This window comes from Candoia aspera, chromosome 3 (assembly GCF_035149785.1).
Source record: "Candoia aspera isolate rCanAsp1 chromosome 3, rCanAsp1.hap2, whole genome shotgun sequence".
Taxonomy (NCBI): Eukaryota; Metazoa; Chordata; class Lepidosauria; order Squamata; family Boidae; genus Candoia; species Candoia aspera.
The window spans coordinates 115040933-115057154 of NC_086155.1; the positions used below are offsets into that span (position 1 = coordinate 115040933).

At 36.5% G+C, this 16222-nt stretch overlaps 1 protein-coding gene across 6 annotated transcripts in view; it reads left to right on the forward strand.

Moving 5' to 3' along the window:
* The window catches only part of KIAA0232 (KIAA0232 ortholog), a 62635-nt gene that overhangs the window by 21058 nt on the left and 25355 nt on the right, over nt 1-16222 (forward strand). For 3 of the 6 annotated variants that reach the window (XM_063298671.1, XM_063298670.1, XM_063298675.1), the window contains exons 2-5: nt 3251-3755; nt 8349-8486; nt 12448-12514; nt 15075-15159. In XM_063298671.1, the coding sequence (XP_063154741.1) occupies nt 3525-3755; nt 8349-8486; nt 12448-12514; nt 15075-15159 (521 nt within the window). In that variant the 5' untranslated portion in view covers nt 3251-3524. Of the gene's footprint in view, nt 1-3250; nt 3756-6083; nt 6493-8348; nt 8487-12447; nt 12515-15074; nt 15160-16222 lie in introns of those variants that run through there. The other 3 variants (XM_063298674.1, XM_063298673.1, XM_063298672.1) reach the window with 2 other exon arrangements.

The window sequence follows — 16222 nt, forward strand, 5'->3', positions numbered from 1 at the left end:
GATTGCAAATTTGGGCCTGTAGAGGGGTTCAACCCTTCATACCAAGTTGGCGATTACGTTCCCCATCCCTCCACTTCAACTTTCAGACTGTTTTCTGGGCTTTTCTTTGCTTGAAAATTGCTACGTAAAAATTAAATGGTGCTATGTGTGTTAGCATAAATCTGTGCATATGCTGTATTTACTTGGAAGAAAAATTTGGGTTTTTCTCCTGTATAATTTACTTTTAAAATGGAAGGTTGCCTTAGATTCTCTGAGAATATAGTAATGGAGGCAGATGGGAGGTTTTGGGGGGATGGTTTTTTTGTTTTGTTTTGGGGGGTTTGAGGTTTGTCTTCCTTTTGGGTTGTAGTTGCACAGTTCATGCCTCTTAAGTAACAGCTTGCTTACAGAAACCATATGTAATACTAGTATGGCTGTATTTGCTTTGAAAATGATATGGAAGAAGTGTTTTCACACAAATGCATCATCTCTCTGTTATTCATTGAATCAGCCTGACTTCTTTCAGGTTTTTGCATGAGCCTGAAAATACTCTATTTAATACAGTAGTAAATCAGTTCACCTTTAAACTGGGCTGTTTTTAGTTTAATAAAGGATTCACTCTCTCAGCAACATCCTTCCTGCTTTTTTCCAGGATTCACAAGTTTTTATTGTGAACATCTGTGAAGTGTGTTGGAGACTCACAGTGAAATCATTCTCTATATAAGGCTGAGGCCAAATTACTATGTACTAAGAATGTTGGTTTGTTGCTGCATCATACAATGATAGCTTTCTCCCTCCTTCCCTTGGAAATAAGGAGAGACAGTATCCAGGGGGGATGATGGTGCACGAGAGGACATTTAGCACATCACTCCTATATGGATATGCCCTGAAGCTCTCCTCCTCTCTACAAACGTATGGCAGTTAAGCTTAAAGAAATAGCTTTTACTGATGCTAATTCAATTTTTCTTTCTTAAACTTAATGTCAATATGGGAAGATTGTGAGTTGCAGCACGAGGGTTGGAAAAGATTAACTACCCTTCTTTGTCTGACAATGCTTCCCCAGCCCTAAGTTAATAAAGCTTCAGAAAATTTCTTTGGCATCGGTAGATACCCACAGTTCTGGAACTGGGAAATAGTTTGAAAATAATCCATACAGACAGTGTCTAGTAATGTTCAAACTTGAAGGTGTTAGTTGAGCAGTTAGTTACTTGCATACAAGTAGTCTTAACGCCATTAAGTATTGCTGTTACTCTTCTTTTAATCATTTATGCTGAATCCAAATGATGTAAATGTAGCCCGCCTGCCAGCCCTCATGCCAGACTGTCAATTCACATCACCATGAGGGGAATAGCTGTCATGTCAGAAGTCAGTTCACACTCGTATGATTGAGAGATGCTCTATGATGTACAGAATCAGATACCCCAGCCTCCCCCTCTGCTGGAGATGGAAATGTTTGAGTGGCCATTCCCCTTGGTCTTTCACAAGAGAGTGATCCCCTTTGGTGTCATCCTTTTAGTGGGTGTCCAGCCTGTTGCCATAGTTAATGTTCCTATCAAACCCCAGAGATGGTAGCACAGGGGAAATGAAATAGTGGACCACTGATTAACGTTCCCCAGTACTGAAGACGTTCCTTGCTAGGTCATCAGCAGTATTCCCACTGGGATGGTTCTGCAGCAGCAGCTATTCCAGATGGATGACAGGCTCTCAGCTAGGAGTTGTTATTTTTTCTGTCCAGGTTCTACTTTTGATTCTCGGCAAGCTGTGCATTCTTAATGAGTGGCTGGTTTTCCTTAAATTATGTGAGCAAATTTTATATTTTGTTTCACATGTAATCTTAAAGTTTTAAGCTGAAATTTAATTATTAGCATTTTATCGATACATTTTAAAATGTAGAGAAACAAAATATAATCTGAAAACCATATTGCTCCTCTATCTTCTGCTAGCTTAGTTCCCAATTCTGGAGGCACTTTCACAGTTAAAGTAGTCCTTTTTTATGTAAGCATTTGGTTTCTTTTGATGTATTTGCCAACAACCGATGTAGAGTTTAGTCATCTTTATTTTGTATTTTAATTCTGTAAACTGCTCTAATAGTTTACAGAATACAGATTCAGTACATAAATAGTTCTTCAACTGAAGTTTGTTAAAGGAAGCTGCATTTTTTAATGCATTAGATTATAACCATTAACAATGGAATTGCTTTCTCTCATTGGTTGCTAGTTTTCAGACATTAGAAAATCAGTCATTTAAAAAGTTATGCACAGGAAGTTCCAAAATACCGCAAAGCACTCCTTTCCTCCTCCGGACCATGCCAGTCTGACCATTCCAGGATGGCTCAGTGGTTCTATAGAAACTAATCCTCCAAACTGGAACAGGTTTTGGTGTGCCAGACATAGTATAAAGGAGGAATTGAACATTCTAGAGTTCTCCCAAAATGGTCCATTACCCAAATGGGAGCTTTTGCGTAACCTGATTGGTATATGTTGCAGAGCCTTGGAATTTCTCTAAAGCAGCTACCCTCAATGTGCTTTCTGGATGAGTTGTATTACAGTTCCTAGTACTATGTCTATGATAACTAGGGTTATGAGATTATTGTCTAGAACACCTGGAGCATGCAGTACTGCAACATAGTTAACACTCCACATATTCTCTCAGGGAATCATAGCTGCATAATTCCGTACTCTCAATCATTAATTAACTTTTCATGTGTTTTTTTCGTATAGAATAGATGTTTCTAAAATTGTATGTTTTAATTTACAAGTAAAGCCCAGCAGATTTGGGCTAGATTTTTTTTTCCTTTTGGCATTTTTTTCTTTCTGGGGTACTTTCTCATGCTATAGTTGTAGTTCCTCTGAGTAACAGGGTACTGCCATCTTACTGAAATTTTATTCGCATTCCATCTGTTATAAGCATGTTCACTGCTGCTAATGTAACATGGGGTGGTAAAGTAGTGCATGAAAATTGAGTTAGTGAATCCCAAAATGGTGAATGCATCCATAGATAGTCTGTATTTCCAAGTGTTGAAAAATTAAGATAAGTGTTTTGTAACAGGCTCCCCAAAGCTCTTTTAAAATTCTAACTTCTCAGCATTCCAAGCAGGTGCATGTCTAATTCTTTCTGTGAGGCTTGACTTCTATTGTATGTGTCCATTTGTAGGAAGCCAAGTCTGATTACTGCAGTGCATCAGTGTGTGTGTGTGTGTGTGTGTGTGTTTTCTTAATTGCTATCTGTTTTCTTAATACAAGTCACAATTTCTTTTTTCCCCTTTTTATAGGTCCTGCTGGGGATTTACATCTGGCTTCAATGTGAAATTAAGGTAGAAAAATGCACATAAACATGTGTTTCCTGTTAAGATTTAGTGTACTCTGGTTATGCCTGAAGAGTGGGTCTTGTCTTTAGACTGATAACTGCCAGCAAATATAAATGATTGTCCTAGATGTCAAGCGTGTCTCCTCCGTACTGGAGTGAAAATATCCACCTCCAGGTTCCCACGGAATATCATCTACAGAAAATGCTTCATGTTCTAAGGATGAAAGCCACCTAGATTCATGCACCTAGTCTATACAGTTGTTGTGGATGGTTTGCCATCTGAAAGCTCCTCAAGTTCCTGTCTGGGTCCTGTATCTGTTTCTGAAATGTCTCTGCTTCAGGCTTTGGGCCCTGTGCAGACCTGGCTGGGACAAGAGCTAGAAAAATGTGGCATTGATGCCATGATTTATACTCGCTATGTCCTCAGTCTTCTGCTGCATGATAATTATGACTACGATCTGCAGGAACAGGTATTTACATATTTTAGATGTGCTTGACTGAAAAATGAGTATTTGTAACATGTTTTAAATTATCTGTGTATGCTGTTATGGTAAATAATACATCTTAGTTTCATATTGTTAGAGCAGGAAATATGGGACTTAAAGCACGTCCCAACGTTTAGCTATACTCAGGAGTATGTTTGACTGATAAAGTAACCATCATGACATATCGTATATGGTCTTTGGAAAACTGAGTTTCAAAAATAATTTGTGATACAGTTTGGAAGATGTTACATACCTTTTAAGAAACATGATTAATAAGTCTAGTGATTAGTACTATATTGTGTTAGAAGTAGAACATTGTATTTTAAAAGTTTTAAAAGCTTGCAATGAACTTTGCTAGATCCTTTTAGTTCCTTCTAAAAAAAAAACTTTAAAGAGCGGAAAAGTCTATCTTCACTGTACTAAGCTGTGGTTTTAAATCATGCTTTAACTATAAGAGTATAGAAACTGCAGGCTTAAACTGGCATCATCCATTGCCCTGCCACATTCCCACTGGTGTGCCTCTCTTTCCCTTTGCCCCATTCCACTACACTACACCTCTGTCCTACTGTCCCTGAACTTTGCTCTCTGTCCTATCCCCTATGCTCCAATGCCCCATTGCCCTCCCAGGCTCCCCATTTCCTTGAATTCTCCTTCTGTTCCCTGGTGCACCCTCCCTCCCTCCTTGACTTCTCTTTCCTCCCTTCCCTGCCATGTTTCCATCACCATCCCTATCCCCTCTCTTTGCACTCCACCCTATCTGCTGTACTCTGCAGGATGCTGATATCTCCTTCTTTCTTCCCAACTTTTTTCATTCTCTACTGCTTTTCCTTCACTCTCCACCTCATCCTGCCGCTCTCATTGAGCTCTCCACAACTTTCCTAGTGGTCTTTTACTTCCTGCTGTACTTTGCTTTCCCAAGATGTTTTCTGGTTACTTATTCATTTAATGCAAATGCTTCAATTCCACTTCAATTATATAACATGCAGCTTTCATACAACTGTTAAGTGGGTTCCCTTGTTCCCCACCCCATCTAAGCTTGAGTTTGCATTATTGTGTGCATGTATCAGGGTATATGGGCATAAATATTAGAGTGTATTTGTGTATGCATATCCAACTTAGTTGTTTTTACTTTTAATCTGAATGGATACCCCCAGCAGTTCCCAACTACTTTGGGGCTGTGCCGCCTATCCTGCCTCTCAAAATATGTGCGGTTGTTAGCCTGCTGGAAGTTACACTTAGGTAGAGTACTCAACAGACTTGTGTTAAACACACAAACTATAAACCTGGTTTTGAAAACCACTGTGCTTGGTTTTGTATTTTATATTTTTCATTCAAGCTGTTCACTTTAAAAGCTCTACAGTGTGCATTTCTGCTCAAATATTAAATGAATAGTATATTCCTGAAGCAAAGTTTAAGTACTTTGTTCTATATTGTGAAACACAGTTGGGAAACCTTTTTCTGTTGGGGGCTGCCCACCAGTGGGCATGGCTGAATTCAGAGCTGGATGGGTTTCTTCCTCTCCACTTGGTAGAAGTCTTGAATCGTTAATTGCAGAGAACTTCTAAAGTTAAACCAAAGATTGCACACCTTTGCTATAGAAAACTAGTTATTGGGAGAACTGAAAGCTATGCTCAAGGGAAATGAGGTTGGCGGCTTTTCAGCTGGGGGACCTTGCTAATGAAATGTCCAGATTTTTTTTTTAATTGGGAGGCTAAGACACTTCTCTTGTCCCAAGCATTGTTATAGTTTTGTGGTTATTTGAAGTGCCTGCTCTGCATTGGGATGGTAGATTTATGCTTTCTATCCTTACTGTGCTATATATTAATTGCCTTGCATTATTTTCATTGTTCATTTTCTGTTTTTTTAATGTGTGTACGAACTTTGTAACCACTCAGATAACTTCAGTTATTAGTCAGACCACTCATATAATAAGAAACCTTTGACTTGGTCTAGAAAAGTTACGGCCATTATGAGAGGAATCTCTCTTCCTTAAAATATTTTTTAAAACTAGGTAGCAAGAATGCTGTTGTAACTGTATTGGCTGATGTTAGGAATGTTTGCCACAACATCCTTTATGTGTTACTATCCAGATAATAGTTTGTGAGTACCTAAGTTGTGAAGCCCTGCATTGGCCTAAAACCCCAGCCCTTATTGCTCTTCCATCAGGGGTACAAAGAGGATCATGGCTGGGAAATGTATTTAAAAACTGGACCCATGTATTCAGCATTGTACTGTGTTGCAGTCACCATTCTTAAGGCCTAGATTCTGATCCTAACAGAACAGCACATTAATTACTTTTCTTACCCTACTTACAGTTCATCATAATTTGTACAAAAAAATTAAATGTTGGTTTATTGTAATGTTCATGTTTTGATTCCAGATATAAGCACAGAATATTTTCTAAACAGTCTTGCAAATATTTGCTTAGACATTGTATGACATGTCACTTGTCTGCTACATTTTTTCTGCCCCCCTCCCCATTCATTTCTGCTTTCTGTTCTGCAGTCTTCCTGAGGAAGAGTTCTGCAGTGGTAAGGGAGTGTTGCAGAAAGTTTTTGGTTGGGCTTTTTGTTGGACATTGAGCGGTGATGCAGTTACTTTCATCTCATAGCCCTATTTTTGACTCCAGGAAAGTGTGTTCCTTGGCATAGCTTGGTGCTGAAGAAATAGGCTACCTTGCCAACCAATGCAAATTGCAAAATGTGCTTCTCCTTTATTTGGGGTATGTGCATATGCATATCCTGTGTTCCAGGATTTCAGTAGATATGGCTCATTGCTTAATTTGCAGGTATTGAGACATAAGTGGTTAGTTTTGACCCTGCTGCCTCTTTCTGGAAATCTCAACTTTTATTCCTCATAGGAACCACCTCCTCAACTGCATTCATACCTTGCAGAAATTAATATATAAATATAGGCTTCCTAGTAAATATAGAGATGCTTATTGTTATACAGAGATGTAATTTGACCTGTTTATTCCTTACGTAAAGTTGTCTATGAGAAATCAGGTGCTGAGAATCCGTTGTTACTTCTCTTCCTAGATCAGTTTACCTGCACACAGAATAAAACGGAAAAAAAAAATCAGAGGAAACACAAATAATTCTGAAAGCTTGAAACTTGAAAATCAAATGCCAAAGAACTCTGTTTTACCTTTCTGTCTCTGTATGTCTTACTGCTGTATTAATATAGCTTTGTTTAACCCTTTTCTAATATATTATTTATTTTCTTATTTTAATTATCTTAAACAATATAATTTAATTTAGATTGACTACTACTAGCTCCTGGCTTGTGTTGAAGCACTATTTCTGTTGTAATTTATGGCCCAAGCATCTGATATGTGATGACTTTTATTCAGCTAAAGCACATTCAAGAAATGGGAACCTTGCTCTAATATAGTTCAAGGGAAAAGGGGAAGAAAGAAGAGAGGACTTAATATACAGTTGTATACAAAATAGAATTAAAAGAGTAGTGTTCTCAAAGAGAAACACATTACAGACTGAAGCGTAGAAGAAATAATCCAAAGTAATGAGAGCTAGTAGCCTGCATCACTAGGAGCATAGATGAGATTTTTCGCTTGAATTGTGTGTCTTTGTTACTATACTGTTCACATTGACTAGTAAGGGTAGTCTACAATGGTGCTTAAAAGTTTGTGAATACTTTTGAATTTTCAATATTTCTGCATAAATATGACCTAAAACGTGATCTGTTCTCCACACAAGTCCTAAAACTAGGTAAAGAGAACCCAATTAAGCAAATGAGTCAAAAACATTATATGTGTTCATTTATTTATTGAGGAAAATTATCAACTTGAGACTACTGGGGAAAAAAGGTCCATGGTCTTAGAATTGCCAAGCAGAAGCAGAGTCAGTCACCAAATGGCAGCTTATGGACTGTGACATAATCAGCTGGAAATTGCTGATATTTTCTGTTTATGGGTGGGGGAGTTCTTTAGTTCAGCTCTGCTCAGGATAAGTGTAATATTGGCTTGGGATTATATCATGCCACAACCTTTCCATTTCAGGCAGAATCTGCTTATCCAGAGACTCTAAGGACAACTTCTTAAGTGTCTCCCCGCTCCCCCGCTTTCGCCTTTAGTTGTCTTGTATCATTTTTTCTCCAGTTCTTCTTGTACATTTAACTTGAACACTGAAGCCCTAGTTGCTGGTTTCATTCATTTCTTTATTTGGCTTTTAATATTCTTGTTAGTGGGATTACAGTTTGTATAGTTTATGCTTTAGTGTCACCTTGGCATAAAGACAGTTTAATTTTCCTAGTCAGTAAATTGGTCTTTACCTATCTTTACCATCTGCTATTTTAAGATGTTGCTGCTACTAATTGGAATAAATATTACTACTGTTCCATTGAATTTTAATAGTAAAGCTGCCTGGAAATTATCTCTTGGAAGGATGGGGTACAGAATGTCTATTATATAAGTAAAACCAAGAATTGTAGTAAATATATCTGTAGTTAATCTCTCCAGAGTCATCCTCCCCCAAAGTGTCTTTCTTAAAAGTCATTAAGAGTTGCAGAGACAATATACAAGAAAATATTGCAGTTATTATGATTTTCAATTTATTTTAGGAGAATGACATCTTCCTGGGCTGGGAAAAGGGAGCTTACAAGAAATGGGGGAAAAGTAAGAAAAAGTGCTCTGATCTTACACTAGAAGAAATGAAGAAACAGGCTGCTGTTCAATGTCTTCGCTCTGCTTCTGATGAAGTAAGAACTAGCTGTATAGTTCAGTTATGTTTAAATTCTGATTCTTAATTGTGATGTAAAGTAGCATAACAATTCTTTTGTTCATTTAAAAAAAATCTAGTCAAAATTGCTATTTGGGGGTACCTTTTTCAAAATAACTAAATTTCAAATGAAATCTGTATTTAATTGAACATGTTAAGCTCTGCATTTGCCATTTATTAAACTTGAGTCCATAATCATTTATAACAGGATTATAATAGGCTGACCACATGTAATCCCTCAACTGTCCTTAAGAAGCTAGCTGCTTTTGCTGCTCATAGGTCAATAGTCAATTCTGATGGCAATACCAGTGTGCTGTTGAATTTCTCAGCACAGCGCAATCCATTAGACCAGTATAAATGCTCTATGCTCTTTTCAGGATGGCACAGGAGAGAACTCTTCCATCCTACCGCTGCTTGGCCTTTTCCCTTAAGCTTCAGTTTTTCACATTAGTGCTTTGGTGATAAAATTCATCTAAAAAGCATCAGATGAATTAAACTTAACAAAAGGAAAGGAAAAGTAAGAAAGATACAATTTAACTACTGCTCAGAATAATGTGTCTCACTAATTTTAAGGATTTATTTTTTGGATTATATTCCTATTCCTAACTGATATCTGGAAAAGAAACTAGATTCTCTAAGGACACTTATAACTAAAAGACATTCTTCAGGGCTGGAAGGATAAAAACATGGGCACAACTAGTCAGTGGTCTGCAGAGTTGAAGTTAAAAGCAACTTACAAATAAATCACTTATTGATGTAAACTAGCTGTGGATGTTTATACATTTTATGTGGAACTTTTATAAATACACTATATGTGTATCTGAAAATATGCACTATATAGTTTTGTCCCTTTTTCAATTTTCTTTCATTTCTTTTTATTATAAATTTCTATATTTTTTCTGTTTGTTTCTTGTATTCAATTAAGAAAAGCAAAATAATAATAACAGAGGAGTAATTTTTTATTTATTTTAAATTTTAAATTTATTTGTAAGGAGGAGAGCCAGTTTGCTAAGGCATCAGGCTAGAAACTGGGAGACCATGAGTTCTAGTCCTGCTTTAGGTACAAAGCCAGCTGAGCAGCCTTGGGCCAGTCACTTTCCGTCAGCCCTAGGCAATGGCAAACCACTTCTTTTTTTATATATATAAGAATTTTATTAAGTTTAAAGCAAAGATAAAAACTACAAAAAGAAAAAAAAACTACAAAAAGAAAAAAACTAAAAAAGTGAGAACCACAAGAATTTTTTTTTTAAGATTACACAAGAAGTGACTTCTGACTTTCAACAAGAATATATAGCAATTTCCATAATCAATCCATCAGCACACATAAAAATCACTAAGTACTTGCTCCTTCTCCTTATATTAAAAAAAAAGATGTATAAATGTCTAAACCAGCTTCTGCCCCCTAAACACAGCCTTTATTCAATTATTTTCTTCCTAACACTATTCTATATATTTCTGTCTACTTAGTAAAAATCAAATTATAAAAACATATAAGTTGTCTACTTTTATAAATATATAACTGCCCAGAGTCCCTCCAGTGGGGGGAGATGGGCGGGGACACATTTGATAAATAATAATACTACAACCATCTTGACCCTATTAAGCCTAAAACCAAGCAATTATTATTATACATTATAGATACCTTATAAATCTTAAAAATCAGACCTTAAAAAGAAACCAATATATCTTAATCCAAATTGTCATGAGTAAGGATGGCGAGCAGGGGGCTCCCACCCAGACTGTCAAGCGCATGCGTAGCACTGAGGAACTGTTCAGCCATTCAAAGAGACACAGATCGGGACCGCCTTAACCTTTGGGGGTTATATGGCTGGGTTTTCCCACGCTTCCTCAGTTTGTTAGGATTCTTGTTAAGTACTACTAATAAATATTAGAGACCAAGTCATTGTCTCAGTGTGTTTCCTGGTAATCAGGACACAAATCATTACAAAAATATAAAATCATAAAAAACCTCATTGTCAATCCAATGAAACATTAGTTTTTTTCCTAATTAATACTACAACAATCTTGACCTTATTAAACCTAAAAACCAAACAATTATTATTATACCTTATAGATACCTTATAAATCTTAAAAATCAAATAAACCTTATAAAGAAACCAGTAAATCTTAATCCAAATCATTAGAAAGACATAAAATCATAAAAACCTCATTATCAGTCCAATTAAGCATTCTTAAATATTCTTAAAAATCAAACAAACCTTATAAAGAAACCAGTGAATCTTAATCCAAATCATTAGAAAGACATAAAATCATAAAAACCATTATCAATCCAATTAAGTATTCTTAAATTTTTACCCCACTTTGAAATATGTCGAAACATTTACGTATCTCCATTTTATATACAAGGCATTTTTCATACAGGAATCAAACAGTCCAACTGCTCCCCCCAAAAACTCAGCCTTCTCAGCAAAAAAACTCCCACAAAACAAGTTCTCTTATCTCCCATAACATTTCCCCAGAAAGTCATAACAATCCCCCAGAAAAACAACTTTCTGTGTAGTCTGCAGTTCAGATTGTCGTTTTAACCCCTTCAGCATCAAAATGTAGTCTTTGCCTGGCATTACTTCAATCTCTCTGTCAGTAAAAACACCATCTTTACCAAACTCTCCATCTTCCTCCATACCATCTTCAGCCAGATGACGCACTCTAGAAATGATATCTTCCCCAATGTCCTGAATATTCTGCAGAATAGCTTGACGGCACTCTGAGAGAATCTCTTCAAAACTTTGCTTAAGCTCATAGCAAAGCTCTGAGAAAATCTCCTTGAAATCCTCCATTCTTCAGGCAGTAGATTATGGTGCCCCCTAGATACTTGACTAGCTCAGATAGAGTTAATGGGTTAATGAAAGAGGTCAGAATGAAATTGGCAAGAGTAAGTGCTCTAACAAGTCCCAGAAAAAGTAAACAGAAAGCTGAAGATTCAAAATGGCGAATCCAGCATGTAGGGAAATATTCAATCCTTCAAAATCAGTACAAAAATAATAACAGGAAGCAATTATATATCCTCAGTCTTCCTTAATCTTTAACAGGAAAACAAGCCAAAACTTTAAAAAATTTTAAAAATGTAATCCAAAAATAACAATAAGCACCAAGAGAGTCCGCTTTTCCTTGATGTAGAAAGCCTCTCTTGGGGTACATGAACTTAAAAAATATATAAACTGGGTGATTTAGAAATGGGATGGCTCAACCTACTGTCCCTTTAAGGCTACAAACGCGGCGTGGAAATGATGGCATCCCCCGCCTCCCATTGTCTCTTACTGGATCATTGCGAACACTGTGATTCTCTGGTTACAAGACAGTGTTTTGGTGAGCATATAGGGTGATTCCGAGCTTTTTCTTCACATGAAAAGGCTCTGGGCTCCAGGAAAAAGCCTGTCAAGCTCCCAAAAAAGCACACGTTGCCAGCTCTGCCCGCAGAGCCCACGGACACAGCTGCTCAGTTGGCCACGTTCCCACCAGAAGTCCCAGTGGCCACTTCTGAAAAACCTTGCCAAGAAAACATCAGGGACTTGTCCAGGCAGTCTCTGAGAATCAGACATGATTGAACAGATTTTTAAAAATGTGCATTACATATGTGTAAACTGAACACAATATGTAGAATCTTGTAATGTTGAGCTATGGACTCTTAAGGAAAATCTGTTACCCTAAAAGACCAGAGATAAAAACCAATAAAAATAAGTTATCCTATCCTTAAGACCGATCTTCCCATTATTTAGAGATCAATAATTTTGTCTATCTGTTCACATAAAATCAGTGATAAGGAATTGGGGAAATGTATATTTTAATTTTAATGCAACGGCATACAGAGAAAAAGACTGTTGCAAAGATTTCTCTGATAATATAAATGATCATTAGACATGCATTTTATGAATGTTCAGCTATAATTAAATTCAGTTTAGTTTTTTTTTTTTTTTTGGCAGAGTTCTGGGATCGAGACATTAGTGGAGGAACTTTGTTGCAGGCTAAAAGATCTCCAGAGTGAACAAGGTGAGATTCCATTTTGGGATGAGATTTCTTGGAGCTGCTGTTTCCTATTAATGCTGCTATGATAGTAGCATGATAGGATCTTCTTCCTGCTGTCAATCAGATTTGTTGGGACTAGAACTTTTACTGTGAGTTCTGGGAATTGTAGTATACAGTATCTGGAGAGCAAAAGATTTGGGTAGACTCAGTTACAATAATAACATAGTAATTGTAATAATCAAAACAAAAACATAATGTAGTGCAGAGTAAAAGAAGTAATAAAATGAAAGGAGATTGGAGAAAATGATCTAGTGCAGTTGAGATTATCCATATAATCATCTAAAGTAAAAATGAAGCCTAAAACCTTGGAATTGCAATAGTGATTGAGCAGAACCTGATAACAATCATGGAGATCTTCAATTAAAAGTTTAAAAGTAGTAAGTAAACCAATTTCTGGCCAACTAGTGCAGCTAGTAAGAAGTAAATATATAAGGGCTACAAACCAATTATCTTAAGAGGTAGTGAAGTAAAATATGGGTAACCAACTCAGTGGCTGACCCTGAGCAAATATAAAAGTGCTCTGAATTGGGGAGGCTGTTAAACTTTCCCTCTGACAGTACAGGTCATAAGGAATTAAGCCTTGCTAGAGTGAATGCTTTTCCTTGCTTGGAAGCGTCCTCTTGAAGCATTATAATTAATCTCAGTGAATATCAATCAGTAGAAGTGGTGGCTAATTTCTGCCATAGCTACTCACAGGGGATTGAATTAAAAGCAGCCTTCAAATAGGTAAAAGTAGCATAGAGAATTCTACAAGGACAGCTAGAATATCTTTTGACCAGATGTTGGAGTGTGGTGCCTTGGTCAGAAATTAAAAATCCTGGCCTGTAGCCAGTTTGTTTTATGGTTAGGATTTTTTCTTGAATCACCAAATCTGTTAGATTTACATAGAGATGCTTGGAATATAATTTGCGTATTTTATTTAATAGGATGATTGGGCAATGCTTTGCTGGATTAAGCTTGTTTGCCTTTTTAAAAATAGGGATGTTTATGGAGTGGTTCCATTCCTTGGGCATCTGCATAGAATGACTTATGTGTGTAAAAAAAAGATGCCAATACAGGGCACCATCATTCTGGTATCAAGTCCTTTCCAGCCGCTTTACTAGTTTTGGGAGATAAAATTGTGGATTTCTGAGGTAGTAATGCCCTCCCCCCCCGGCAGTCAGTGAGAGGATCACTCAGTGGGAGATGAAATGCTTGGACATTAGATGTCATAAGCTGAACATGTCACAGAAGTAGTTGTCCCAACCTTGGGAATGATTTGATTTATTGACTGAAATGTGTTGCTTTGATTACTACATGCGGGAATAGAACTAGACAAGTTGATCTTGAAGGAGCTTGATCAGTTGATAGTAAGTATTTAATGCTTTGGGGGCATCAATCACTGATATTGTTTGTTTAAATAGTAACTTCGGAGGAAGCTGAAAACTGGGGGGCTAGTGCAGCGCTTGCAGTTGGCCACTTAACTGAAGGACTGTGCATCTTCATGTTCTGAGTTAGATTGTTTGAACCCAGGTGCTAGATGAAATGTTAAAATTAAATAATTTCAATAAAGGGAAGTGGTCATTATCAGGGTATGGAATTCCTTCAAGGTGGAAGGAAACATGTTGGATATCTGTGTGTAATCAGTGGTATGGTAACCATGGGCTCCAGAAGGCGAACACACCTTCTAAATTCGCAAGAGATGAGCCATTTAAAATCTTCTGGTCATAATTTATAGTCATAAGGTTTTAATCTCCAGTCTTCCATATTTATATGTTTAGAGAAGCAAAAGAACTTCATCAGCCTTGCCCTCTTGGGAGAAAAAAAGGGGGTTGTTCCATCAGAACGCAACTCATTCTGAATATTTCAACAGGAAGATTATAGTAGAACTGTCATATTTTAAGTTGACATGCATAACCCACAAGTTATTTGTGCTACAGTTACTTTGCTTTATGAAGGAAGAATTATGGTGACAATAGGTTACCTAGGTTAGTTATGCTTTGATCCCATCAATTAATCAAAATATATTTACAGTCAAAGTCCAGAATTCTGTATAAAATATCAAACAACAAACATAATAAAACTATAATATTAAAAAGAGAAATGTGTAGCTAATTGCCTTCTAACAAGTTCTAACATCAGAACTTAATTATATTCAGAATTTTTTTAGAGTAATCGTAATGGAACAATATTTTGTTTGGTCCAATTGAAATCTTTGAGAAAGTTAGTTGTGGCTATTTTAAGTCTATACTGTAGTAATCTTGTTTTACAAACTGTAATTATTGCAACCCATGATTTAATACTGTGTAAGCTTAGCCACTAATTTAATAACTGCCCTACTAATCCCCAGACAGATGAGTTTACTGTTAAAAGAATGTGGGTGATGTAAATAATTTATTTGTAAATTCAGTGTATAAGTTCTTGCATAAGCGTGTGGACCAGAATAATGGAACTGATTATTCTAAATAAAATTAATGTGATGTATATTTGTATTGATTTGAAATTGAGTCTGATTAGATTTTTGTACTGCCTTTTTTTTTAATAGCGGAGGAGAAGATTTCAAAAAGACTTGAGGACTCTTTGCCTCCTGAAATAGATTTATCTCCTGCAGCAAAAGATCAAGTAGAAATGTATGTTTCATTACTTAAAAAACCCCCACCCTCTTAAGTATTTTATTCTTCTAAATTAGAAAAGCACACATATTTTCTGGAATGGCCTCAGCTATGAAGTAATGATTTTAAGTTATCATATTGTATTAAGATGTTTTTATCTGATTGTTAAACTTTTTAAAATTTAATTTTAGTTTGGATGAAAGGTTTTCATTGCAACATAGCTTCTTTTCCTTTTAGTGAAGGATAGCATTGATTTTCATCCTCAAGCACTACCATGTACATCTTCAGATTTTGACTCTGAAATAGTTTTGCCAGAGCACTTAAAACAGATACTGAAACTGAGAATTTGGCATAGACACTTTATTATTTGTAGAACCCAAAGCTCTTCATGCTGGAGAAGCTCTGAAATAATATAATAAAAGAAACTTCTTTCATCCTTTGCGCAGTATTGTTATGAGTTTTACTTGGTTAAATAAATAAATCCCACTCAGAATTTTCCCTAGCTTGATTACAAATGAGGCTGGTTTCTGTGCCTTTTTGTGTGCCTGATGTCACTGACCAAGCAGGGCTTCCTTGGAATCTCACCCCAAGTCCATTATGATATGATTGAGACAGTCCTTTCTGAAAAAAAATGAGTTTGATTCATAATCTGGGGGAGTAGACAGGTGTGTCACAACCTAGAAACATCAGAGGATACTGTGTCCTGACATACTTGTCATCTCTATGGAGAAACCTAGAAATATATCAGAGGGAAGGGGAGAGGTCAATAGCCTATTTACATCCCTCACCATCCTGAGGCATGTGTTGAGGGTGAGGTGTGGAGTGTGGTATTTGACTTTCATGCACATTACAGAATGTACCTTCCCTTATAGTTCTACATGAAAACACTATCATCCTATAAAGCAAAGATAAAATATACAAAATGCAAGTAATACAAATGCTCTTGGAAAAAGAGGTTTTTGTGTCTTTTACATGCTTTTTTCAGGGCAGAATTATGGCAGTATTAGTTGTTGATTACAAACTTTAGTTAACATTCATAGTTTAAGGCTCTATTACTTTGTGCACGAATGAAGAAGACACA